Source organism: Peromyscus californicus, unplaced genomic scaffold (assembly GCF_007827085.1).
Source record: "Peromyscus californicus insignis strain IS unplaced genomic scaffold, ASM782708v3 Scaffold_2__1_contigs__length_46816999, whole genome shotgun sequence".
NCBI classification, from domain to species: domain Eukaryota; kingdom Metazoa; phylum Chordata; class Mammalia; order Rodentia; family Cricetidae; genus Peromyscus; species Peromyscus californicus.
In genome coordinates this window covers 13,242,283-13,269,873 of record NW_026294540.1, presented here as the reverse complement: position 1 = coordinate 13,269,873, position 27,591 = coordinate 13,242,283, and the positions used below count along the sequence as shown (strand labels likewise).

The following is a 27,591-nucleotide window of genomic DNA, read 5'->3' as shown; positions in this document are numbered from 1 at the left end:
AGTTCGGGTGTCAGCTAATGCTCCTATCTGTCTCTGGTCTTCTTTTGTAGGTCTGTTTCTGCGTCACATGATCTTGGCCTACAGTAAGCTTTCTTTCAGTCAAGTGTTTAAGCTGTACACTGCCCTCCAGCAGTACTTCCAGAATGGGGAGAAGAAGACGGTGGAAGACACTGATATGGACAGAGAGGATGCAGAGAGACAGATGGAGAAAGAGGAGCTCGACGTGTCTGTCAGGTGATTGGGGCTTTCCTGGCCGGGCCTTTTCCAGTGATACAACCTAACCGCCTCGCTTCAGACTGTACAAGCTGGCTGTCCCTGGGGATCCAGGAGGTTGGCTCACAGGCTGCGCCCAAGATGTCGTGCCCTATGGCTTGGGTTGGCTGGTGGGAGGCACAGGTGGGCAGTCCATGGGGGAAAGAGTGAGGTCGGGGTGTGGTTTCAATGGCAGAGGCTGAGGGGCACAGTTTCTGTCAGGTGGCCCGTTGTTATCTGCCCTGGGAATTGTCTTTCTCCTAGGGCTTCTCTGAGCCCCGCTCCTGCTTTGGGGAGGTCCCTTGCTAAGCTCTACTCAGAGTTCTAAGGTTGAAGTGCAGTTCTTTCCTGTGGACACAGCTAGCTGCCCTGGTAAGCAGCTGCATCAGTCTTCAGAAGGAAGGAACTTTTGACTGTTCCTGAAGAGCTCCTGAGGATCTCCTAAAGCACAGGCTTTCACACATCCAGATCTCTATAGTGTTCTAAGATTAGCTTACATCCCAGTGGGTTTCCATAAGTTGTTTTTTATTTATTTATTTTAATTTTTTGGACACATGCTCTCATTATGTAGTCTATACTGGGCTTAATCCCTGGCTGGCCTCAAACACAAACACTTATATACATGTCTCTCTCTCTCTCTCTCACATAGACACACACACACACACACATTCTCACAGACAGCGGGAGAGAGAGAGCTTCAGGCTGGGTATAGTGGTGCAAGACTTTAATCCCAGAACTCAGAGGGCAGATGTAGGAAGATCTCTATTAAAGGCTAGCCTGGTCTGCATAGTGAGTTTCAGGACAGCCAGGACTATATAGAGAGACTGTCTCAAAATAAAAAAAAAGAAAAGAAAAGAAATAATAATAAAATATATAGTTTTCTGTATTTCTTGACTCATTTGATTTTTTTTTTTTTTTTTTTTTGGTTTTTCGAGACAGGGTTTCTCTGTGTAGCCTTGGAGCCTGTCCTGGAACTCACTCTGTAGCCCAGGCTGGCCTTGAACTCACAGAGATCCGCCTGCCTCTGCCTCCCGAGTGCTGGGATTAAAGGTGTGCACCACCACCACCACCACCACCACCCGGCTCATTTGATTCTTTGAAGCTTGGTGTTTTGTCTCGCAGTTCTGGGGATTGGGTACAGGGCCTGTGCATGCTCGGCAGGACTCCACCATCGAGCTGTTTCTTCGGTTACTGGTTTAGAATGGTTAATTGAAGCCCTTTTTTGACTTTTGAAAAAGAAAATTTTAATATTGTGTGTGTGTACAATTTCTTTTTTCTTTCGGGGTAGCTAGAACCCGCAATCTCATGTATGATAGACAAGTAGCTGCCCTGATTTTATTTTATTTTATTACAGTGGAAGAAAAATTCCCCTTTCCTATAGGTATGGGGATGTTTCTGGCTTTCTACGGGGAAATTATTTTTCTTGCAAATTAGTTTTACAGCTGAGAAAGGGGGAATTACAAGTGCGTGAGGTAACTGTGTGCCTTGTGAGTCTCCCTGCCTCCGTCAGGATCTTCCTTTTTGAAAGGGGAACCTCACGCTTTATTTTATTTGTTTATTTTTTATTTTTTGTTTTTTTGAGACAGGGTTTCTCTGTGTAGCTTTGCACCTTTCCTGGAACTCACTCTGTAGCCCAGGCTGGCCTCGAACTCACAGAGATCTACCTGCCTCTGCCTCCCAAGTGCTGGGATTAAAGGTGTGCTCCACAAACGCCCAGCTCTATTTTTATTTTTTGACAGGGTTTCATTTGATAGTCCAAACTGTTCTTAAACTCAGTACAGTTCTGCTTCAGCCTTCAGGTTCAGAGATTGCAAGTGTGGGCCAACACGGCCCACTCTGACTGTTAACTTAAAAAAGGGATGGCTGAGGATGTGGCTCAGTGGAACAGAACTTGCCTTCTGTGGATGAGGCTCTAGTTTAACCTTCCGTGCCAAAGGAACACACACATTTAGAAGTTGGACTGTTGAGTCATTAAATGTTTACCAAATGTTTTTAAGACTCCAGTTATGGAGCAGGCAACTGAAGTTTAGCTTGGCGTTTGGTTCATCTTGGTGGCTCAGCAGCAGCATTCATGTTCTGCAGGAGTGCAGGCCTGTGGAATTATACCCTGTGAGCTTCCTGTGGAGGTCCTTAGGCTGCAGCGTACTTGCACTGCTTCTTTTCCAGGCTTCGGGGAGGCCCTAACAACTGTGGAAGTTCTCGGGTTTCTTTTCTTGGTGGTAACTTAGTACCAATCTCCCAAACTCACCTATTCCATAAGCGTTACTGGGTGCTTCCTGCATGCCAGGCACTGTGCCAAGAGGAGAAAATCCCCACGTTCATGCCATTAGGTAGGGATGGACAGGTGATAGATAACTAAATTTAAACTAACAAGATGTGATTTTCAAGAGAGTCACTGTGCTAAAATGAAGCAGACACCATGTTTGGTGGTGTGTATAATGCCAGCACTGGGGGGAAATAGGGGTGGATGGAGGAGGCAGAATTATGAGGTCAGATCTGCCTGAGCTGGGCAGTGAGTCCCGGGATAGCCGAGGCTATTTAACCAGACCCTGTCTGTTGGTTTTGTTGTTGATGTTCTGTTTTTTTCTAGACAGGTTTCTCTCTGTAGCCCTGGTTGTCCTGGAACTCGGTCTAGCCTCTGTCTCCCGAGTGCCGGGATTAAAGGCATCCCTACGCCTCCCACCCATCCCCACCCCCAGCCCCCGGAAGACTGTCTTAAAGAAAGAACAGGACATAAACTAAAGACCGCCAGGAGTGGAAGCTGTGTAGAGGGCTGTATGTGGCACAGTGTTCTGAAGGCTCACCCATGTGTAGATGCCTGCAGAGTCTAGACTAGGGCATCAGATCCTCAGGAACTGGGGTTTCAGATAGTTGTGAGCTTCCATGTTGGTGCTGGGAGTTAAACCTGGGTCTTCTGCAAGAGCAACACATGCTCCAAACACTGATCAACCTCTGCAGCCTGAGAATCTCCTTTTTTAAAGGGCTGAATAATAACTTGTATGCATGCACCCCACTTTGCTCATTTAAAGTTGGTCAGTGGATTTTTGAGTTGCTTTCATGGTTCAGCTGTTGTAATGCCATGTAAACATGAGTCTGCAGGTGTGTGTGTGAGAGTCCCTGCTTTGATTACATTTTGATGTGTGTGTTTTTGTTTTTGTTTTTTTAGTAGCTTCTTAACATGTAGCCCATTGAACTTGAACTTGCCATCTTCCTGTCTCAGCCTCATGAGCAGTGGAATTATACGAATACGTTACCATAATTGACCTTGGACTTTCAAAGAATTTACATGATTTGTAAATGTTATCTTTTTCACTGTTGTGTAATTCTTTGCTGCTATTTTATTTTTATTTTTTTGCTTTCATTTTCCAGAGAAGAGGAGGTGTCTTGCAGTGGTCCTCTGTCCCAAAAACAAGCGGAATTTTTTCTTTCTCAGCAGGTTTGTTAATTATGTAACTGATATATGAGCTTTTTTTCCTTTTACTAAGTCCTATGGTTCTGTATTGTCATCAAAGTTTATTTGCAAAAGTGTAGTGCCTGTTACTTTTGTCCGTCTTTCCTGGTAATACCCGTAGGTCCGTCCTGTGTTGTGTCCCGTTATTCTTCTTTTATCATTATAATACAGGTTCATTTGATAATGGTGTGTGACCAATAACCCATACCCTAGTAATTACGATTTCCGGTTTTCTTTTTGCAGTTATATATTTATTTGTAGTGTTGAGGGGATTGAACCCAGTGTCCTGTGCATACTAGGCAAGCACTAGCGCAGTCTGTTATGTTGCCAATTAACGTTCCCCCTTATGTATGTATGTTTGGTGTGTTTGATGTGTGTGGGTCCACGTGTACGTGTGTGCATGTGGAGGCCCTAGTTTGATGTCCGGTGTCTCTCATTTCTCCGCCTTATTCATTGAGGCAGGATCTCTCAGTTGAATCCAGAACTTGCCAAGCTGCTAGTCTAGCTAGCCAACTCACTCTGGGGATCCCTCCCTGCCTGCCCTTCCAGCACTGGAATTACAGAGGGCTGCATACCTACCCACCTTGTCGTTTTGACGTTTTCAAACATGAACGTAAAGAAAAACGCAAAGGCAGATAAGGTGGCTCAGTGTATAAATGGGCTGTCACCAAGCCTAATGACCTGTTCAGCCTTGGGACTTGACACAGCAGGAAGAAGAGAGAAGCCGCCTCCCACAAGTTTTCCTTTGACCTCCACACATACCTCACCGTTTGCTTTCTGTTAGTCTGAGATGTGATTTCATGCTGTAGCTCAGGCTAGCTCAAACGTTTGCCGGTTCTCCTGTCTTGGCCTTCAAATAGTCGGGTCATAAGCTTTAGCCACCACACCCAGCAAAAGACTTGTATAGTAAACGCCCATGTAATTACTCTCTGGAGTCTACGGTTATATTTTGCTCTGTTTGTAAAATGTTTTAACATGCTTTATCCAGATAAAATGAGACTTGGTGTTTTGGAGCAGGACTAGGGTTTCACTGTGTTGCTTAGACAAGCATTAAGAGCAGAGTTTTCCTGTCTCAAGTGCCTGAGTGCTGGGATTACCAGTGTGCTTAAATCATTCTTTTTTTTTAATTTAGTGAAAAAAATTATGTGTATATGTGTGTTTGTGTGTGGGTATGTGCACATGGGTGCAGTACCCTCAGAGGCCAGAAGGAAGCATTAGATCCCCTGGAGCTAGAATTAGAGGTGGTCATAAGCTGCCTGATGTGGGTGTTGGGCACTGATCTTGGGTCTTCTGGAAGAGCAGCTAGCACTCTTAACCAAACCACTTAACCAGCTCTTCAGCCATCGTTTTATTTTTTGATGTATTTCAAGTTGCAGATCCTGGTGTATGTTGTTCCAGATGTGTCTAATTACAGCTTTGAGCCACAGATTTTCATTATTGTACTAATATAAAGTAAATATTTTCTCCTGTGTTATTTTAATACAAAACAGAATCTTAACTTTTTGGCCTGTTTGTTTTGTTCATAATTTCCTGCCAGCAAAAAGATAATATTTGAATTTTGGGCAGATGTGGTGGTATATGCCTTCAATTCCACCGCTGTAGAGACAGAGGTAGGCAGATCTCTGTGAAATCCAGGATAGCCTGCTCTAAAATAGTTGAGTTACCCCTGCAGGTGAATTTCATATAGAAGTGCTTGACTATAGAGCTTGGGTTTCATAACTGAGGACTGGCCACGTTAGCTGTGAGGAAGAAATGTTTGTGCTCTGAGTCTCCTCATGCCCTGGTGCCCCACAGATGAATGAAAGGGTTCCATGTCAATAGGTAATGCTGTAATTAGACGAGGAGGAGCTACATATTAAGTTTTAACTGCCTCTGGGTGGGGAAAGCCTTTATGAACATAAAAGCTCTGGAAGAAAACATGCAGGAGATACTTGGAATTTCAGCATAAAACTTAATGTCTGCATGTCATCATCATATTCTCCAACTTAATTAAAAGGCAAACAACAAAATGGAGGAAGTATTTGCAATAAATGTGAGTGAAAGAGTTAACAATGTTACTTTAGAATTTTTGTTCAAAGACCGTTTGATGATGAAACAAAGTTCACCATATATTATTATGTGGAAAGAAGGAGGAGGGCTGGAGAGACTGCTCGGTGGTTAAGAGCACTGGCTGCTCTTCCAGAGGGCCCAGGATGGATTCCTAACATCCCACATGGCCATTCAAACCCACCTCTAACGCCAGTTCCAGGGGATCTGATGCCCTCTTCTGGCCTCCGTGGGCACTGCACATATGTGGTGTACATACATACCTGTAGGCAACACATAGACTAAAAATAAATAAATCTCTTTAAAAAAAAGAAAGTAGGGGCTGGAGAGATGGCTCGGGGGTTAAGAGCACTGACTGCTCTTCCAGAGATCCTGAGTTCAATTCCCAGCAACCACATGGTGGCTCACAACCATCTTTAATGACATCTGGTGCCCTCATCTGGCCTGCAGGGATACATGCAGGCAGAACATTGTATACATAATAAATAAATAAATCTTTTTTAAAAAAAAAAGTAAAATTATATCATTAGTTTGTCCTAATTTTTTATTTCATTATGGGTGTGGATGTTTTGCCTGCATGTATGTAAACTACATGCATGCAGTGCCTGTGAGGGCCAGCAGAGGGTGGCAGATCCCCTGGAACTCAAATTTATGGGTGCTTGTGAGCTGAAATGTACTGGGTACTGGGAATTGAACGCAGCTCCTGGAAAAGCAGTCAGTGCCCTTAACCACTGAACACCATTGCCCCTACCCCTGCCCTTGTATCCCCCCACCCCCACCCCGCTGAGATTGGGTCTCACTGTATAGGTCTGACTGGCCTCACTGACAGGGATTCCCTACGTCTTGAATGCTGTGATTACAGGCATGAGCTACCATATTTTTCTTACTTCCTTTTTTCTTTTTTCTTTTTTTTTTTTTAGACAAAGCCTCAGTGTGTGACCCAGGAACTCTTGATCTTCCTGTAACTGCCTTCCAAGTGCTAAGATTGCATGATTAGGGTGTTATACACAACTTCATACCTGTAATCACACACAGGGGGAAATACTAGGGAAAACAGCCTACTGTAACTTGGTGATACACTGGCAATCTCAGCACTTAGGAAGATGAGGCAGGAGGATTGAAAGATTGAGACCATCCTTTCAAGAAAAAAAAAAGCTAGGCAGTGGTGGCACACGCCTTTAACCCCAGCACTTGGGAGGCAGAGGCAGGCAGATCTCTGTGAGTTCAAGGCCAGCCTGGTCTCCAAAGCAAGTTCCACGAAAGGCGCAAAGCTACACAGAGAAACCCTGTCTCGAAAAACCAAAAAAAAAGAAAAAAGATATACTAAACTATTCATAATCTTATTACTAGCTGATAATATTACTAACTTATTTCTTTTGTAGCCTTTTCATATTTTTTGGCTTTTTTTTGTAATGATAAAAGTAATTAAAAATGGAATCTATGAGTTTGAGGCCAGCCTGGTGTACATAGTGAAGTCAGGGGACATAGAGACCATTTTAAAAAGGGGAGGGTGGGAGTTGAAAATTATTGCTGATCACAGCATTCAGGAGGATCACGATTTTGAGATCAGCAAGGGCTGTGTAGCATGTTCCCAAAACAGGAAAGAACCAGAATAACTCCTACTTGTAGAAAAAGTCACCTGTATAAAATTGGAACGTATTGTCTGCATAACCAGTTAAGTGCAGACTTTTAACATGGCTGGGTGTGTTGATCACTCCTTTAATCCCTGCACTCGGCAGGCAGATGAGGCAGATCTGAGTGTGAGACCAGGCTGGCTACATAGCAAAACTGTTTTTAAAAAACTTACAACTATTTTTTTACATTATGTAATAGCCAGCTTTGTGCCACTCCAAAGAAATAGGAAATGTATACTACTATCAGCTAAAGAGGGGTTTGTTTTGACTCATAGGTCTAGATACTTAAGTCCCAGATTGGCCCCGTTGGCTTCTGGGAGTTACACATCCCAGTGGGAATGCTTGTCGGAACAAATGGACCCATCTCCAGCTGTGTACCAGTGAGCCTGAGAGACACGGGTCCTAGGGTGCCTTTGAGGCACACACTGCGTCTTACTGTTTCTGTTGTCTTGTTTTGGGAATCCTTAAACGATTCTTTGAGAATCCCTTTATTGATTTCCCAGTGATTTTAGAATAACTCAGATTCCCATAAGAGCCCTTCATGATCTGAGTAGTTATTGACTGGTTCTTATCTTGAGTTAATCTAGTTTTGATTGTTTGTTTTGGTGTGTGTGTGTTTGTGTTTGTGTACGTGCACGCACACCAACCATCAGGCTACATCAGTTCCTCGGGACTCCCTGTTTGTTGATCTTCCCTTTCCAATCTGTTGTCGTTTTAATTTTTAGGCTGCTTTGTTGAAGAATGATGAAACAAAAGCCCTCACCCCGGCTTCCTTGCAGAAAGAATTGAACAACTTGTTGAAATTTAATCCTGATTTTGCTGAAGCAGTGAGTTTTTTCCAGAATTTGTTGTTGGGTTGCAAAGAAAGGTCAATGCTGTTCAGTCGGTCAGATAGCCACACAAACTCTAGGTTCTGAAGGAAATCACGTTGTTGGCAGGGTAAGAGCAGGCCCAGATTGCAGGGCTCTCCCATCGTCTCTGGGCAGAGACCTGCCACTGTGTTCTCGCACATCGTGGGTGTGGCTTTGGACAAGAGATTAATGAATCTCCAGTAATTCATTAATAAAAACATTTTGGGAGCCGGGCGGTGGTGGCGCACGCCTTTAATCCCAGCACTCGGGAGGCAGAGCCAGGCGGATCTCTGTGAGTTCGAGGCCAGCCTGGGCTACCAAGTGAGTCCCAGGAAAGGCACAAAGCTACACAGAGAAACCCTGTCTCGAAAAACCAAAAAAAAAAAAAAAAAAACCATTTTGGGGCTAAAAGAAGTATTTTCTCCCTTTTGTGAGTATTTTTAAAAATTAAATATCCAATAATTTAATTCTCTATCAAGTGTGTTATTACTCTGCGATCTTCTTAATAATATTTGATTTGACATCAGATTTTATTCTCATGTCCAAACAGCTCTTTGGTTTTCCAGTAACTGAGATCTGCCTATTAGGAGAGTGGTTTAATTCCGTGATTCAAAGCAAAGGGACAGGAATTAACTTGGTAGCTAATTTATGCTAGTCTTACTCTGTCTTCAGTTGGACATTTAGCAGAATTAACTTTGAATCAGGGTTTCATTAGTTCAGTGTTCCTGATTTCTCAGGAACTAATTTCTCAGCTTGGGGAGGTGTGCTGCCCTTCTGTGTTGCTCAAGGGTCTAACACAGCCATCATAGCCCGTGTATTTAGGATAAACCTGAGCAAACACCTAATGGGATTGCTGCTTGTCGTCTGTGGACTGCCGCAGCCCAGTATCTGGAATCTCTTTTATTTTGCCTATGAAGAAAAGATTAAGATGAGCCCTGGCTTCGATGAGACTCCTGATTATTTTTTGTTTTAGCATTACCTCAGCTACTTAAACAACCTCCGTGTTCAAGATGTTTTCAGCTCAACGCACAGCCTCCTTCATTATTTTGACCGCCTGATTCTCACCGGAGCTGAGGGCAAAAGTAATGGGGAAGAGGGCTATGGCAGGAGCCTGAGATACGCCGCTCTGAACCTGGCTGCCCTGCACTGCCGCTTCGGTCACTAGTAAGTTCTAGACTCTGTCCGTGCACACACTGAAGACCAGCTCCTCGGTGTTAGCTGCAGTGTGTGTTAAAACATGAGCCATTGCCAGGTGGAGTGATGATGCACTCGGGCAGGGGCACGTGCATTGCTGACCTGGAGACAAGCCTGGTCTACACAGCAAGCTCCAGGCCAGCCAGGGCTACGTAGTGAGACCCGTCTCAGAAATGAGCAGAGACCACTCTTGAGGCATGGGGGCACGTGCTTGTAATCCCAGCACTCAAGAGTTGGAGGTCAGAGGACAGCTGTAAGCCCAAGGCCAGCCTGGGCTACCTAGAAGTCTCCGTCACAGAACAACAAGCAATTTTATTTTAACATGAAGAAAGAAACTGATTTAAGATTTTTCTAGATTTGTTTCTAGCTTCCAGAGTGAACCTTTCTACACTGAAACACAAGTTAATGAAAATCCTCCTTAGTAGTATGCCCCCTGGCGTCGTGATGTAGTAGTGCATGTTTTAGTGCCTGATCTGGTTTTTTTACTTCTAAGAACAACACAGACATTTACGGATGAGGAAATTAGGTCATTAGGCCAAGGGTTCCCAAAAGGACTTTTGGACATAATGATGGTGCTGCGGAAGCTATTTTCAGTATTTAAAAAGCTAAAGGAAAGTTACGTCTCCTGGTAGAAGACTGCATAGCTTGCCGGAAGTACTGTGTGCTTTTGCATGAGTTCACGAAGCCGTGAGGTGAACCCGGTTGGTTTTGTTTTGGTGTATACCTGGCTTTATTGTCTGTTTGTTTTGTTTTGTGGAAAATACATGAGAACTTGTAGTCAGGGCAAGTGTGTGGACATCTTCCTGTAGAGGAGGCCGTGTAGGAGGGTTAGGTTGATTGCAAGTGTGGCTGCAAGTTACCAGACAGTCTGAGAAAAACGCACTGCTGAACAGACCCTCAGAAAAGCATTGTGGTGCTCCAGTCCAGAGCAGGATGTCCTCCAGGAGATTCAGGTCACAGACTGATACTCCACACCAACTATTATGTAATATCTTACAATAGCTAACTCCTTTTTCTTCTTTATCAAGTGTGGTTTCTTGTTTGGTTGGTTGGTTGGTTTTTCACTCCTCTGGGGATGCTAGATTTGGGACCCGGGACCCCGTGGATGTTAGATAACCACTTTTCCACTGAGCAACAGCTCCAGCCCCAAAGACCTTTCTTTTTCCTAACAGGGTTTCAGGTTTTCCAACTGGCCCCCAACTTGCTACATAGCTAAGAGTGACCTTGAACTTGTACTCTTCCTGCCCCTGTCTCCTAATGCTGGGATTTCTGGTGCACACCAGCACGACCGTTTATGTGGTAGCGGAGATTGAACCTTGAAGTAGGCACACCCTGCTGACAGTTCTGTCCCTGGCCCCATGTGATGGACTCTTGACTGTTTACTGATCGTATACTTCATCCTAGGCACCCTGTGTGTGTCAGGGATACAGAGTGAGAATAGGAAACCCTGATGTGACGCTCGCTCCCTGTGCAGAGGGAGGGAGCGGTACAGAGCGGTGCAGACCCTGGACCAGTGAGAACTGCTGCTAGAGTTGCCACTGCTGGAAGAAGGAACGCCCTGGCCCAGGTGTGTGCACGCGCACAGGTGTGTGCACGCGCACAGGTGCCGAGGTCTCGGTCAGTCCTGCTTGCAGCCTGCCGGCCCGAGACTGGAGACAGACTTCGGGAAGCCACGGGCCTGGGCCTGTGTGTGGAGGAAATAGTCACTTCAGTGAGACGGGTCCAAGGCAGGAGCTTATGGTTTCTCTGAGCAGTGTCCATCCTGGCTCTGTACGTGAGGAGAAGTGGAAGGTGACAGGGTCAGCATTTGGTCCTGGAGACCAGGTGAGAACTCTGGCGTTCACTCTGAGTAGTGTAGGAGGCCATTGCTTCTGTCTTGGAAAACTAAGTAGGCATCACAGTACACTTCAGATGTGAAACCAGTTTGCCTTTTGCTCTGTTTTAGCCTTTGTGAGACAGTCCCATGTAGCCCAGCCTGGTCACAGGCCTGTGCCACCAAGCCGGGTTCTTTTACTGAAAATGTTTGCTTGACTTTTTTGAAGTTTCCGTGTTGGAAGTTGCTGTCCCGCTGTATGGTTCTCTCAGACTCTCCTTTGCTAAGCTTGGCACTGTGTGGTCATCTGCTGTTCAGTGGAGTGATAGTAACTGAGGCCCTGTGTCTGAGTGTGTGCTTCCTGTTCTCAAGTAGCCCACGATCTAGGGCATGACATTCTGCTCAGCAGGAAAGCAGTTTCAAAGAAAAGCGGAAGAGGTGGAAAGGTCCCTGGCTTTTCCGTGTGACCAGAATTGAGAAGAAAGCCCAGGACTACCTAGTTCAGGTTACACCTGTGCGGCTGTGCTGGTGTGGCAGAAAAGTCTCTGTGCGTGTTTTCCTTAAGTAAATGGCATCCGGGAACTCCGGTTCTTACATGGAGGTGCCAGGGGTGGCGTTAGTGGGGCTCTCTTCCTGTCGGTTGCTTTTGGGAAATCCAGAGTGGAAGGCACGGCCTGTGCCGCTTGTGAGGTGGTTAATAAAATTATACAGGTTAAGGGGGCACCGCACGGTAGTAGTTAGTGGAGTGTTGCAAAATGGGGTGTTTTCAGAGGTGCTAGCTCATCAGGCCTGAGGATAGCTGGCTGGACTGCCAGAGACATTGAGAAGTTGGGGGAGACCATCTGATTTTCAGTGGACAGAGAAAAAATTACCAGAAATAGGAATCTTCAGAATGCTTCTGAAAACTGCGTTTTTTTTTTTTTTTTTTTGGTTTTTCGAGACAGGGTTTCTCTGTGTAGCTTTGCGCCTTTCCTGGAACTTGCTTTGGAGACCAGGCTGGCCTCGAACTCACAGAGATCCTCCTGGCTCTGCCTCCCGAGTGGCTTTTTTTTTTTAATGATGATGATACTGTAGCAGCTGCTCATAATGTTTTGTTGTTATTGTTGTTGATTTTGTTTTTAACAATGCAGAAAATAACTTAATGAAAAGTAAAGTAGTGGTCTTTTCCTTGCTGTTCTCTTGGCAGGGGACAGCTGGGAAAAACATTTTAGAAGCAGCAAGGAAAGCCATTTCCTTTCCTAGACATTCCCCCAGGAAGGACCTGTCCCTGCCTCCACAGTGGATGTTTCCTGCTCCTGGGGCTGGGGTGGCCACGGGGAAAGCAGTCCATAAATAGCCACGCCGCAGCTAGAGCTGCTCATGGACAGGCTGTGCGCACATGACTTCCTGCTGCTGCTACTGACGCTTGCATGTTTGTGATCACTGATGATATAGTAATGTCTAGTCTGTCGTTAGTCAACAGGCAGAGCTCGCCCTGCAGGAGGCAATTAGGATTGCCCAGGAGTCCAACGATCACGTGTGTCTGCAGCACTGTTTGGTGAGGCCGTCCTCTGGTCTGGGGATTTTGCTCACGGGTTGAGTTGGCCTCCTGAAGGCCCAGTTTTAATCAGGTTGTTTTGCAGTGGGAGCAAAGGTCCTTAGCGGAGAGGGGAAACTACTTAGGTAGACACAGGAATCCACACAGGGCCCCCAGGGTCACTTACCTTTCTTAGTTCATGGCATTTTCCTGCTTCGAGAACTTTCTGTCTGTACAACTCGCCATGAAAAAGAGAGTCAAGTATTCCATTGCTGTTGGCATTAATGAAACGATACATTATACCTAGTAACTTGGTGAGATAGTGGCGTATTAAAGCATAATTGCCAAGTTTATAGAGTACCGAGACCAGTGACTCTCATCTCAGTGAAGTGCCACGTGGGAGCTTTATGCTTCTTTCTGAAGTGCCTACCACTGGGGGCTGGCAGAGATTGAGTGGATCAACGGCTTGTTTGTCTCAGTCTGGCTTTGCTAAAGGTTTTGATATTCCTGACAGGTTTCATTTACACTCAGAATTCACAGGAGACAGGCAGTGTTTTAGAGGGTTTATTTTGTCCCTTTAAATTCTTCCTTATGTCCACATTGATGTTTCACTGGAACATCCGCCCTTGCCATTGTTATGACACGTTTTGATGGTTCTCTCTTGCCAGAGCTGGCTTTATGTGCTGGGGCAGAAGAGAGCCGATAGCTATGTTCTGCTGGAGCACTCTGTGAAGAAAGCAGTACATTTTGGGTTACCGGTAAGGCTCATCTTTCTGTGAGATTGTTAGAATAAGTGGTGTTGAATCTCTTCTTCCACCCACCTTGGTCGTGACCCAGCGTAGACTTAGAGTGGGTATCTCTACATGTGGTTTCCTTCTTGCTTGTTTCCTACGACTTGAATTATTAATCACACCACTAAATTCTTTTGGGCAGGTTTCTCTCTATTCCCTTTGTCCTAATAACATCTGTGAGAGCTCCACTTACTGATTTGATAAGAGAGCTTTGTTTAGTTTTAGTTTATTGAGCAACAGTTAGTACATTTTCACTTAAAAAAATTATCAAAAAGCCTTTTTTCTTCTTTTTTAGTGCTGGAGATAGAACCCATAACCTTACACATGCATGCTAGGCAGGTGCTTTACCGCTGAGCTACATCCTCAGCCCTGGGAAGACTTAATTTTAAACCAGGGATTGGCAAACTACAGCCTATGTTTCAAATCTGGTGCCCCGTCTGCCTGTGTATGAACTTTGCTAAGAAAGGTTTACATGTCTAGATGGATGGGGCAGGAGAACAGCCAGCCACAAGTAAGCAGAGACCAAATGTGGCCTGGAAACCGAAATCTGCTCTGACCCTTGCCAGAATGTTTGCTGATCCTTGTTTTAAACAGAGCCTGCTGGGAAGATCTGTTTTCGTTGGAGCCTCAGTGACAGGCAGAGGGCGGGGTCTGTGCATAGAAATTAGGGATGGCTTTGGGGTCTAGACTGCTGATGGAAGAACATTGTTCTGTCTCGGCGTCTGGTCGCTCTGTGACCGTAGACCGTGAGATTGAGAGCTGTTTAATGCACATCTGTTTAATCTGTGCATCACCTGTGGGGTCTCTCCGGGAAAGGGAACATACATGGACAGAATTGAAGTGGCTCTTTAGAGACAGCTTAATATACTCTTGATACAGATTTAAACTGCCTTTTTTAGTTCAGCTTTTTACCCTTGAAGATTATTCCAGAAGTTCAGAGGATAACTTGTTGCTCATGACAGGCATCCTTTTTTTGATCTCCTGTTACCTAATGTGCCCAGCACTGTTTGCTCTATTATCTCGTTGTAATCCTTACCACGATTCTTTATGATAGGTTTGATGCCCATTTTACAGATGAGGAAGCTGAGGCTTAGCTAAGAAGCTAAGTGACTGGCCCTAAGTCAACAGTAAGTAGCAGAGGCAGTGTCTTAAGTCCAGGTTACCTAATGCCGAAGCCCTGGCTCTTTGCCGTGTACCCTCTGCTTCTCTTTCAGCCCTAGAGTTTCAGGAACACACCTCCATGGGTCAGGGTTAAGGTCAGGCCATAGGTACTCTCCTTTAAGTAGAGCTATCACTGTGCATGTGCTGAAATGTGAAATCCACCACATTTCTGAAGAGCAAAACAAATGCTGTCATGTAATCTCTATCTTGGGTCGTGGGTATATCTGTCCCCTTAGTACCTCGCCTCCCTGGGAATACAGTCCCTTGTTCAACAGAGAGCTTTTGCTGGGAAGACGGCCAACAAACTGATGGACGCCCTAAAGGACTCCGACCTCCTGCACTGGAAACACAGCCTGTCGGAGCTTATTGATATCAGCATTGCACAGAAAACGGCCATCTGGAGGCTGTACGGCCGCAGGTAGGTCTCCGGGCAGACTGCCAGAGCCACGGAAGTGTGGAGCCTTTAGAGATAAGCAGGAGCTCTCAAACTGGTCCTGTGCAAGGCTGTCCCCTTTGGAAGTTGTTCATGGAGGGGATTAGAGAACGCTTCGTCATCTGGAGACGTTTTGTAGGCTGCACGAACTTGGCAGAGTCTACCCCATGCACACGGGTTACTCCTCCAGCTGCTCTTGTCTCTAACCGGTGGGTGATCCCTCATCTGGTTTGCTGCACATTTGATCTCAAGATCATGAGCGTAATTGACCAGTGACCAGCTGGGGCTCAAACCTCGATCACCTTACTCGGAGCAGAGACCCCCCCCTTCCTGTTCGCATGCTGCATGGCCTCCTTGTGCAAGTCCAGCATCCCTCCCCACAACTGCTTGTGTAGACAAGATTGCTTCTCTGTCGAGGTGTTTCCTCCGGAATATCTCCAGCCACTCTGTTTTCCACTCAGCCACGTGTAGTTTGGAAGCAAACTTCTGAACCAGACTTTCCTCTGGAGCCCAGTCTCGGTCTCATTCGTCCCCTAGACAGTCTGATATTTCTAGGAATTCAGTAATGAAAGGAAGTGCCGCTTTACCAGTCTTGTTTTTGTATTTCAGATAATTTTTTGGCACGGTGTGCTCTGAAACAGCTGCCGACACTGGCCACTGCCTGCATTGCCAGAGCAGCCGGTGCCAGGATGGCATCGGGTCTGAATTTACCCGTGAAACCTAATTAACATCCATCCCGTGACCTCAGGGAACATCGTGGATGGGGAGGGGGCGGGGGGTCTGGGTGCTCAGTGCTCCCACTTGTGCTGACCTACTCTGCGTTTCCTTGGGGCCTGCACACCCAGGATACTTCTCTCTCCTCGGCCCGAAAGCTGGAGAGCTGGCATGGGGAGGAGTTGCCCCACACATCCAGAGCCGCAAGAGTTCGCTTTCTTGTGTCTCCGCTGAGGAGAACTCTAGGGTATGGCTCAGGGGCAGCCTGGGTCTGCTGCCTAAAGGGAACCCTGTCCCCTCTCCCCACCCAGCACCATGGCCCTGCAGCAGGCCCAGATGTTGCTAAGCATGAACAGTCTGGAGTCGGTGAATGCGGGCGTGCAGCAGAACAACACGGAGTCCTTTGCCGTCGCTCTCTGCCACCTTGCAGAGCTACACGCAGAGCAGGTGGGTCCATTGTGGTGGCTTGTGCTCTGGTGCTGTGGCAGCATTCCTGAGAGAATCAGCTTGGAAGGAGGTGCGGTACATCATAGCAGGTGCATGTGGTAGTAGAGGTCTGCTCACCTCCTGATCCCAGCCCGGCCTCCAGGGGGTGCCCCAAATGTTAATTAAAAGGGTGGCCCCATCTCCTGGTGGACTTTGGAGGAACATTTCAAATCAGCTGCAGCACAGGTGAACTGACCAGTTTTGCTTCTAGGGCCCTGGAGGCTCTTGCCTTTCTTTCCTTTAGTGCTTGAGAAAAGCACAAGCTGTGTGTTGGATGGGTCTGGTTGGTACAGGTTGCCGAAGAATGAAATTCCCCGTGGAGATGGTCTAAATGTGGAATGTGTCAAATTTGTCAAATGAGGGGCATCTCCCCCCCTCCCCCCCCCCCACACACACACAAAGGGTTTCTCTGTGTAGTTTTGGAGCCTGTCCTGGATCTCGCTCTGTAGACCAGGCTGGCCTTGAACTCACAGAGATCCACCTGGCTCTGCCTCCCAAGTGCTGGGATTAAAGGCTTGTGCCACCACCACCCAGCTTAAACGAAGGTTACTTTGACATCAGTGAAGGGACCAAGAGGTTGTGGCTATTGTATTTAAGAAATAGGGCCGGGCGGTGGTGGCGCAGGGCCGGGCGGTGGTGGCGCACGCCTTTAATCCCAGCACTCGGGAGGCAGAGCCAGGCGGATCTCTGTGAGTTCGAGGCCAGCCTGGGCTACCAAGTGAGTTCCAGGACAGGCACAAAGCTACACAGAGAAACCCTGTCTCGAAAAAAAAAAAAAAAAAAAAAAAAGAAATAGGCCGGGCGGTGGTGGCGCGCGCCTTTAATCCCAGCACTCGGGAGGCAGAGGCAGGCGGATCTCTGTGAGTTCGAGGCCAGCCTGGGCTACCAAGTGAGTTCCAGGAAAGGTGCAAAGCTACACAGAGAAACCCTGTCTTGAAAAACCAAAAAAAAAAAAAAAAAAAAAAAAAAAGAGAAATAGAACAGAGCCGGGCGGTGGTGGCACAAACCTTTAATCCCAGCACTCGGGAGGCAGAGCCAGGCGGATCTCTGTGAGTTCAAGGCCAGCCTGGGCTACCAAGTGAGTTCCAGGAAAGGCGCAAAGCTACACAGGGAAACCCTGTCTCGAAAAACCAAAAAAAAAAAAGAAATAGAACTGGCTGGGCATGGTGGCGCACACCTTTAATCTCAGCCTGCTGTAATTTGTCCCATTTTAAGTTTTTGTTTTTCCTGCTAGAGAGAGCTTTGCTTGCCAGTCTAATTCAAAACAGTTTTTAAGCAGGCATGGTAGTGCACACCTGTAGTCCCAGAACCTGGGAGGTAGAGACAGGAGGGAGAGGGGGGTCAAGGCCAGACTAGATTACAATGAGACCACCCTGTCTTTTTGTTTGTGTCTTTTTGTTTTGTTTTGTTTTTAAGACAGTGTTTCTCTGTGTAACAGCTCTAACTGTCCTGGAACTCAATTTGTGGACCAGGCTGGCCTGGAACTCACAAAGATCTGCCTGCCTTTGCCTCCTGAGTGTTGGGATCAAAGGCATGTACCACCACCACCCAGCTGAGACCTTGTCTTCTTCAAAATGAGGCTAAGTGTAGCCATTTCTTGAATGCATTCTGTTCTGTGGTACAGATAACATCTGTGTAAATCATGTCTGTATATATCTGAACCAAGTTGAGTGCAGAGTTTGATAATAACTATATTTACAGAAAACAGTTTTTACAATTAAAGTTCACATTTTAGCATAAAAAAAATCTAAAAGAAAGTATAAAATTCATTAGAACGTATAGAAAAAAAGATACCTTACTGTGACATTCAGTTCTCTGTGCCTATTGTCTTCTGGCTGGCTAATGAAGATCAGGTAGGTCACGTGAGTCTCCTGGGAGTGTGAGCAGGTGTAGCTTCAGTTTTGGTATGTCAATCAACTCATGCCTTTCTGTTTTAGGGTTGTTTCGCCGCTGCTGCTGAAGTATTAAAGCACTTGAAGGAGCGGTTCCCACCCAACAGCCAGCACGCCCAGGTAGCATGCCTTTGTTGTGCCAGTGGATTTATTTCTGCAAAGAATGCTTTTACTGTGATGTAAAGTAGGTTTTTGTGTGTGTGTGTGTTTTTTTTAAAGACATGGTAAAAAGATAATCACAAGCTATCTCCAAACTCTCTGCCTGAGAATATCATTGAACTTCTGATACTTATGCCTGCCCCTTCCAAGTGCTGGGATTGCAGACATGTGCTTTCACAGTGGCTGTGTTATGATTGGGATGAAACCCCAAGCGTTATGCACCCTGGACAAGCATTTTCCCATGTGAGCTACATCCCTCTAAAATGGGGCGTTTTTGAGTCTTCCCTCAGATAAACATTGAGCTGCAAAGGAAGATGTTGGTCTAGATATGTAGTTTAGTGGTAGAGCACCTGCCAGGCATCCATAGGGTCTGAGTTCCTTTCCTGGCACTGCAGAAAAGTGGGTGGAAAGGATGTGTGTGCTTAGGATGTTACTTATCTTACGTGCAGCACATTGGTCTGGAGAGATGCCTCAGTGGTTAAGAACATGGACTGTTCTTCTTGCACAGGACCTGAGTTTAGTTTCCCACGCCCATGTCAGGTAGCTCACAGTCACCTATAACCACAGCTCTAGGGACTCCGAGAGTCCCTTCCATGCTCTGCAGGCAGTACCCACATGCTGATATCCACACACAGATCCATAAATGAATAAGAAGTAAAAACATGTGGGGAGTGGATGTTGTAGTTAGTTGTTTTATACTCTTTATACTTTGGGAGGCCCGCCACCCAGCTCCCAAATAAATTCATACATGGAGGCTTATTCTTACTTACGAATTCCCAGCCTTAGCTTGGCTTGTTTCTTGCCAGCTTTTTTTAACTAAATTGTCCCATCTGTCTTCTGCCTCTGGGCTTTTATTTTTCTCTATTTCCATACACCTTTCTTTACTTTTTACTCATTCTTGCTCCATGTCTTGCTGTGTAGCTGAGTGGGTGGGTGGCCCCTGAAGTCCTCCTTCTTTTCTTGCTCCTCCATCCTCTTTTCTTTTTCCTCTTCAATTTATTCTCTCTTCCTGCCAGCCCCACCTGTTCTCTCTTCTGCCTTGCTATTGGCCATTCAGATCTTCATTAGACCATCAGATGTTTTAGACAGGCAAAGTAACACAGCTTCACTGGGCTGGAGAGATGGCTCAGTGGTTAAGAGCACTGGCTGCTCTTCCAAAGGGCCCGGGGTTCAATTCCCACCACCCACATGGCAGCTCACAACTGTCTGTAACTCCAAAATCTGACACCCTCACAGACATACATGCAGGTAAAACACCATTGCACATAAAAAATTATTTAAAAATGCAACATATCTTTGCATCATTAAACAAATATTCCACAGCACAAATGAATGTAACACATCTTCAAATAATATTCCACAGCAGGATGTATTTTCTCATATTTTTTAATGGGAAGCAGAGACAGACAGATCTCTGAGTGTGAAGCCAACCTGGTCTATGTAATGAGTTATATGCCATCCAGGGATACATACTGAGACCCTACCTGAAAAAACAAAACAAACCAAACTCAGGCTAGGGATGTGGCTCAGTGGGTAGAGTGCCTGCCCAGCACGCACAAAGCTTGAGTTCTATCCCTCACACCACAGAACTTGGATGTGATGGTGGAAGTCCATAATCCCAGGATTCAGGGGCTGGAGGTAGGATGGACAATGAGAAGTTCAAAATCATGGGCTGGGGATGTAAGCTCAGTGATGGAACCCTTGCTTGGCATCTTCAAGGCCCTGGTTCAGTCTCCAGTACCAAACACACACACACACACACACACACACTCTCTCTTTCACGCGCACACATACTCTCTTTCGCGCGCGCACACACACACACACACGCACGCACGCACTCACTCAGACATATACTCAGACACACACACACTCACAGTCAGGTTCTAGCAAGATAACCTCAGGTTAAGAACACTTGCCAATGCTGTAAAAGACCTGGGTTTAGTTCCCATCATCTAATGGCAGTCACAACTTCTGCAACTACAGTTCCTGAGGATTTGATGCCCTCTTCAGCCTCCAGGAGTGCTAGGTACGCAAGTGGGCACTTATATGTGTAAAGGCAAAACCCTCACACACATAAACTAAATCTTTTAAGAGTTCATAGTCATCCTGCACTGTTTGGACATTTTGGGGCCAGCCTGCAATGCATGAGACCCTGTCTCAAAATTAGAAACCAAAGAGCCCCATTCTGTGTATTGTTTAAGGCAAGTACAGGAAGCGTGAATGGGAAAGGCAGACAACAAATCAAGTGCTCAGTATGGAAAACGGGAGGGAAATAGAACTTGCTGAGAACTTGAGTAGAACCTAAGACCATCAAAGTGAAGCACAGTGTGAGTTGATAAAGTGGACACGGATCGTGTGTGTGTGTGTGTGTGTGTGTGTGTGTGTGTGTGTGTGTGTGTGTGTGTGCTTCACGGCAGCATCTCCACGGTTCAGGCTGGCCTTGGACGCCTTACTTTACCCAGTGCTGGATTGCAAGTGTGTGCCACCACAAACACGGGCTTCTCTTTGCGTTTTTTCTTTCTTGTAACTTTAAATAAAAAACAAACAAATAGGGGTTGGGAATTTAGCTCAGTGGTTAAGCACTTGCCTAGCAAACGCAAGGCCCTGGGTTCGGTCCTCAGCTCTGGGGGAAAAAAAAAGCAAATAAATAAATTATCTCAAACACAATTACGTGAATTATTAAAATGTTTGCTAAGCAAACCAATATCCTTTGATATTGCTATTGAACAATAACGTGCATATTTTTCTTTTTGCCCTTCCTTCTTTTTTCTGATTAGTTATGGATGCTGTGTGATCAGAAAATACAGTTTGACAGAGCAATGAATGATGGCAAATTCCATTTGGCTGATTCACTCGTTACAGGAATCACAGCGCTCAATGGCATAGAAGGCGTGTACAGGTAAGAAACCTGGGAAGCTCTCACCACAGAACAAAGCACTCGCTTAAACTCTCCCGTGTGCGTTGTGTGCACCTGAGCAAGCGCCACAGTACACGTGTGTCGGTCAGGACGGCCCCTGACGCTGGCCCTCACCTTTGCCTCGTTTCAAGCAGGGTCTCTCTTGTTCACGTCTGTTTATGCCGGGCCAGCTGGCCTGAGAGCTCCTGGAGATCCCCCTGCTCCCCTCTTTCCGCCAGAATTGCAGACGCCAGTGCTGCTGTCCAGCTTTTGCATGTGCTCTGGGATCCACATTCAGGTCACCTGGCTTGGTGCTTACCTGCTCAGCCATCTCACTGGCTCCAGAATAATTTGTGAAGTTAGTTAGTTAACTGTTTCTTCTGTGTGAGTGTTTTGCCTGAATGTATGGATGTGCATCACGTGAGTGCCTAGTGCCAGTGGAGGTCAGAGATCCTTTGTAACTGGGGTTAGGGATGGTTGTAAGACACCATGTGGGTGCTGGAGCAGAGTCCAGCTCTTCCGCAAGAGGAGCAAATGCTTTTAACTGCTGAGCCTCCTCTCCGATATTTTTAATAGCTTTATGTGTACTATACTTTTGTGTGTGCATTGATTTACTTTCAGCTTTAGCTGGAAAAGTCTAGGCTTTTTTTCTGTTTTATTTAGGAAATAAGCAAATAGATAATTAATAGCTGAGTGTGGTAGCACATGCCTTAAATCCCAGTGCCTGGGAGGCAGAGGCAGGTGGATCCCTGTGAGTTCTAGAACAACCTGGTCTATATAATGAATTTCAGGATAGCCAGATAGCCAGGACCCTGTCACAAACAACAAAAACAGATAATTAAAATTTAGAAAATAAATATCTCCTAGAGATAGTAACTGAGATTCTGATAGCTATAACCCAAGACTTTAACAAATTTTTTATTATATTTTGTTTGCTTATTTTGTGTGTGTATGCCTATGTGAGCACGTGTGTGCCATAGTGCACATGTGGAGATGGAAGAACAGATTTCAGGAGTTAGTTCTTTTCTTCCACTGTGTGGGTCCCCGGGATTGAACTCAGGTCATCATCTTGGAGGAAGCCCCTTTGCCTGTTGGGCTTTCTTGCTGGCCCAGGTAGACTTCTCTCTGTGCACGTGCACATCCATGCATGGATTGGTTGTCTGAGGCAAGGTCTCCTGGAGCTCTGGCCGGCCTCCGATTTGGTGTGTAGCTGAGGGTGTCTCTGAATTGATCCTCTTGTCTCTGATGCCCAAAGCTGGGATCACACCCGGTGGTGGCAGCTGCTGCTTCCTCTTTTCGGTTTCTACCTCCTCCTCCTCTTCTTGCTTTTCTTTTAACAAAAATTCAGTCAGTTTCCCCTCCAGAGGGTAGCAGTCTTGCTGAGGACATGGAGCCTTGGTCCCAGAGTGGCCGTCGTTGAGAACTGCAGACGTCTGTGTAACTGGCCTGTTGTTTTGATGGTTTTAGAAAGGCAGTTGTCCTGCAGGCTCAGAACCAGATGACGGAGGCACACAGACTTCTCCAGAAGTTGTTGATGTACTGTCAGAAACTGAAGAACACAGAGATGGTGATCAGGTAAGCAGTCTCTCGGGGGTCTCCCGGGGGTGTGGCGGTGCACCTTCTCATCCCGTCTCCTCTCTGTGCCAGCGTCCTCCTGTCGGTGGCAGAGCTGTATTGGCGGTCCTCCTCCCCGACCATCGCCATGCCCGTGCTCCTGGAGGCTCTGGCCCTTTCCAAAGAGTACCGCTTACAGTACTTGGCCTCAGAAACTGTGCTCAACTTGGCTTATGCCCAGGTAAGCCAGTCTGCTTTTCCTGTGGGGGACTGGGGGGTGAGGGTGTGTTATGTTTATGTGTATGGAGTGCATGTGTGTGTACTTGTGGGGACCAAGGTCAGCCTTGAATATCATTTCTTAGGAGCTGTCCACCTCATTTTGAATTTCTCTCTCTCTTTTTTTTTTTCTTTTTGTATAGGGTCTCTACTGGGTCCTGTGCTTGTCATGTAAGCTAGGCTGGCTAACTACTGAGCCCTAGGGATCCTCCTGTCACTGGGATTACAGGCACATGTCACTGTGTCCAGCTTTTTATGTGGTTGCTTGGGAATCAAACTGTGGTCCTCTGGTTTCAAGGCAGGGAGTTTAACAATTGAACCATCTGCTTCCCAAGTGCTCAAATTACAGGCAGCCAGCACACCTGAGGGGCTTTTTGTTACTGGAGAGAGACAGAAACACAGAGAGTGTGTGTGTGTGTGTGTGTGTGTGTGTGTGTGTGTGTGTGTGTGTGTGTGTGTGTGTGTGAAGTGGTAGCTGGTGATTGAGCATTATTATTTGTTTGTGGGTGGGAGGTTATTGTGCACATGAGTGCAGGTGCCCTCAGAGTTCAGAAGAGGGCATTGGATCTCTTGGACCCAGGGTGGTGAGCAGCCGCATGTGGGTTCTGGGAACTGAACTCAGGTTCTTTGTAAGAGTGGTACCTCGTAAGGACTCAGCCTTCTCTTTAGGCCTTCTTTGATCATTTTTCATTTTTATTCTTTTTTTTTTCTATGTAAGATCTTGCTATGTAGCCCAGGCTAGCCTAAAACTTGGGATTCGCTTGTCTTTGCCTGGCGAGTGTTTTGTGTCACAAAACCTGACTACTTCTACCCCACTTTCAGACAGAGTCTTGCTGTGTAGCATAGGCTAGCCTGGGAACTCACCGTATAAACCAGGCTGGCCTCGAACTTGGAGCTATCCTCCAGCTTCAGTTCCATGGTACCAAGATTACAGGTGTGACTGCCTGTTTTTCAAACGAGTTGTCTGGTTTTGATGTTGTTGTATAAGAGTTCTTGTTGTTTGTTTGTTTTGAAACAGGGACTTATGTAGCCCAGGATGGCTTCATACTAACTACGCAGCCGAGGCTAGCTTTAAACTGATCCACACCTCTGGAGTGCTAGATTACAAGCTTGTACCATTTTATTTATTTATTTGTTTGTTTGTTTGTTTGTTTGTTTGGAGACAGGATTTCTCTGTAGTTTTGTGCCTGTCTTGGATCTCACTCTGTAGCCCAGGCTGGCCTCGAACTCACAGTGATCCGCCTGGCTCTGCCTCCCAAATGCTGGGATTAAAGGCATGTGCCACCACTGCTTGTAATTTTTAATTTTGATAGATTCAGTTTTAGCAGTTTTTTCTTTTTGAGATAGGATCTCATGTAGCCGCTTACTTTTTTTTTTCCTCATGCTTTTGGTATTGTGTCTAAGAAATGGTTGCTAACTCTAACGGCATAAAGACTTTTCCTTATTTTTTCACAAATATTAAAGTTTTTGCACTTACGTTTAGGGCTTTGATGTAGATGTAACCGTCTTATTAAATAAGAAACATAGAACCAATGCAAAGAAGAAAGCCAAGAGGTCAGAGCTAAGAGCTAAAACCTTACCCTTCCTCCTGCGGTGGTCCTACCTCTCCGAAAGAGCTACTTCCTGTGTTAAAGTCTTTATATAGACTTTCGGTTCTGCCTTCTGATTGGTTGTAAACCCAACCACATGACTGCCTCGTCACTGCCTGTCTGTATAGACTTCCAGGTCTTCTATGGTTGGTATTGAGATTAAAGGCATGTGTTTCCAATGCTGGCTGTATCCCTGAACACACAGAGATCTATCTAGCTCTGCCTACCAAGTGCTGGGATCATAAGCGTACGCCACCACCACCCGGCTTTCCTATGGCTTGCTAATAGCTCTGACCCCTGGTCAACTTTATTTATTAACATACAAATAACATTTTAGCACAAAATAAAATATCACCATACTTTGAAATTTCTTTGTGTGTAATAAGTGAGGCTGCACACGTGTCGTGTGTGTGTGTGTGTGTGTGTGTGTGTGTGTGTGTGTGTGTGTGTATGCGCATGTGCCTGTGTGTGTTCCAGAGATCTTGGAATGTTCTCCGCCTTATCTCCCACTGAGCCTGGAGCTCACCGATTCAGGTAGGCTGCAGCCCACAAGCCCTGCCTTTGCCTCCTCGGTGCTGGGGCCAGGCGCAGATACTGAGGGTGGGCTCAAGGGTCACACTCAGGTCCTCATGCTGGCCTGCAGGCACTTTATGGATTCAGCCGTTGTTCCAGACCAGCTCTTTGAATTATTTAGAGTTAATTTTTATGTGTGGTGTACAAAATTGACCAGGACTACACAGAGTGAGTGGGGGGTCGGGGACACCAACTTTTTTCTTCCACTAAATAATGTTAGCACCTCTGAGAAAAGCAATCCACGCTAGATGTAGAGGTTGATTCTTGGACTCTGAGTTGTATTTAATTGACCATATGTTTATCTTTATATCAGTAGTGCCACGTTACCTGTACATTTTTTTTTTCAATACTGGGTTTCTCTGTAGCTTTGGACCCTTAGACCAGGCTGGCCTCAAACTCCCAGAAATCCACCTGCCTCTGCCTCCGCCTCCTGAGTGCTGGATTAAAGGTGTGCACCACCATCACCTGGCTAGTGTACATTGTTCTTAAGATAGAGTCTCTGTAGCCCAGGCTAGCCTCAAACATGTAGCACTCCTGCCTTAGCATCTCTAGTCCTGGGCCTAGGAATGCATGGCCGAGTCCTTGTCTGTGGTGCTTAGGTTACTATAACTGTATCGTCCTCCTCTCCTTCCTTGGTGCTGCGGGTCCAATTAGGACGTAAGAGTCCTCACGGGCTTCTGCCGCCACGCCTGTCATTGCTAAGTCTTTGTGACTGCTCTAGGTGATTGCTAAGTCTTTGTGACTGGGCTAGGTGGTGCCTGTCTGTAATCACCACTTGCGGGACAGATTGGAGAACTGCCCACATGTGAGGCCAGCCTAGGCTACGTAGTGCGTTGCAGTCCAGCCTAGGCTACAATAGTAAGACCTCATAAATAAAACAAACCCAAACCCAAACAAAACAGGACAAAAAAGAAGGAATAAGACAAAGCTTTCCGGGGGCTGGAGAGATGGCTCAGAGGTTAAGAGCACTGACTGCTCTTCCAGAGGTCCTGAGTTCAATTCCCAGCACCCACATGGTGGCTCACAACCATCTGTAGTGAGATCTGATGCCCTCTTCTGGCCTACAGTCATACATGCTGTATACATAATAAATAAATAAATCTTTAAAAAAAAAATTAAAAAAAAAAAAAAAAAGACAAAGCTTTCCATACTATGGATGACCACTTCCCGCTGGATCTCTCGTCGAAATCATACTGTTGTGTGCTTGTATTCTCTGGGAGTGTGTTGTTGAGGATGAGATAGCCTGTGTTGTGGAGAAGATAAGCCAGAGAGAACCATTCAGGAGAAAAAAGAACCCAGCCCTTGTGGTGGTAGTGGGCACGGGTGTGTGCAATGGGCTGCTATTTCTTTTTCAGCTCATCCTTGGAATCCCAGAACAGGCTTTAACCCTTCTGCACATGGCGATTGAGCCCATCCTGGCCGATGGGGCGATCCTGGATAAAGGCCGTGCCATGTTCTTAGTGTCCAAGTGCCAGGTGGCTTCAGCCGCTTCCTATGACCCAGTGAAGAAAGCAGAAGGTAGGAACTGTGGTGGTCACCAGGCTCGGGCGGCAGTGGATTCGCCTGCTGCCGCCCTCTCTCCAGCCCTGGCGTTCTAATTTGTGATTTGTTTACTTTATGTGTATGGGTATTTTTCCTGCATGCACCACCTGATTGCCTGGTGCATGAATCCCCGGGAGCTGGAGTTACAGATAGTGAGCTGCCATGTGGGGGCTGGGAATTGAACCCGGGTCCTCTGGAAGAGCAGCCAGTGCTCTTAACCACTGAACCATCTCTCGAACCCTGGCATTCTGATATTTAATTTTAATTTTTAAAACAAAAAATGAGACAAAGCTTTCCATAGTGTGGGTTTTTTTTTCCCTACATTTTAACGAGTGGAGAATATGAGTATTTGCTGTATGCTGAATCTGGATAGCAGCTTTTGAAACCTGAAGTGTTAAATGTTGATTCCCCCCCCCCCCCCATCCCACTGCCAGCTCTGGAGGCCGCAATTGAGAATCTCAATGAAGCCAAGAACTACTTTGCCAAGGTTGACTGCAGAGAGCGGATCAGGGACGTTGCTTACTTCCAGGCCAGACTCTACCATGCCCTCGGCAAGACCCAGGAGAGGAACCGGTGTGCCATGGTCTTCCGGCAGCTGCACCAGGAGCTGCCCTCCCATGGGGTGCCCCTGATTAACCATCTCTAGAAGACCCCCCGCTGGCTGGTGTGTAGAGTACCAGTCACACCCTGACTTGTTCATGTCCCTCCCTGTACTGAAATGGTGGTCGTAACATGTTATCTTGTCAATAAACTGTTGGGGTCAGTTTG

At 46.3% G+C, this 27,591-nt stretch overlaps 1 protein-coding gene across 3 annotated transcripts in view; it reads left to right on the top strand.

Annotated features, from left to right (window-relative positions):
- Anapc5 (anaphase promoting complex subunit 5) overlaps window positions 1-27,591 on the top strand; it is a 34,369-nt gene extending 6,778 nt beyond the window's left edge. For 2 of the 3 annotated variants that reach the window (XM_052755329.1, XM_052755331.1), the window contains 14 exons: window positions 51-234; window positions 3,622-3,688; window positions 8,109-8,210; window positions 9,208-9,398; window positions 12,697-12,778; window positions 13,426-13,515; window positions 14,946-15,127; window positions 16,168-16,303; window positions 18,280-18,354; window positions 21,171-21,292; window positions 22,757-22,864; window positions 22,937-23,084; window positions 26,637-26,799; window positions 27,258-27,591. In XM_052755329.1, the coding sequence (XP_052611289.1) occupies window positions 51-234; window positions 3,622-3,688; window positions 8,109-8,210; window positions 9,208-9,398; window positions 12,697-12,778; window positions 13,426-13,515; window positions 14,946-15,127; window positions 16,168-16,303; window positions 18,280-18,354; window positions 21,171-21,292; window positions 22,757-22,864; window positions 22,937-23,084; window positions 26,637-26,799; window positions 27,258-27,469 (1,862 nt within the window). In that variant the 3' untranslated portion in view covers window positions 27,470-27,591. The remainder of the gene's footprint in view (window positions 1-50; window positions 235-3,621; window positions 3,689-8,108; window positions 8,211-9,207; window positions 9,399-12,696; window positions 12,779-13,425; window positions 13,516-14,945; window positions 15,128-16,167; window positions 16,304-18,279; window positions 18,355-21,170; window positions 21,293-22,756; window positions 22,865-22,936; window positions 23,085-26,636; window positions 26,800-27,257) is intronic. The other variant, XM_052755330.1, reaches the window with a different exon arrangement.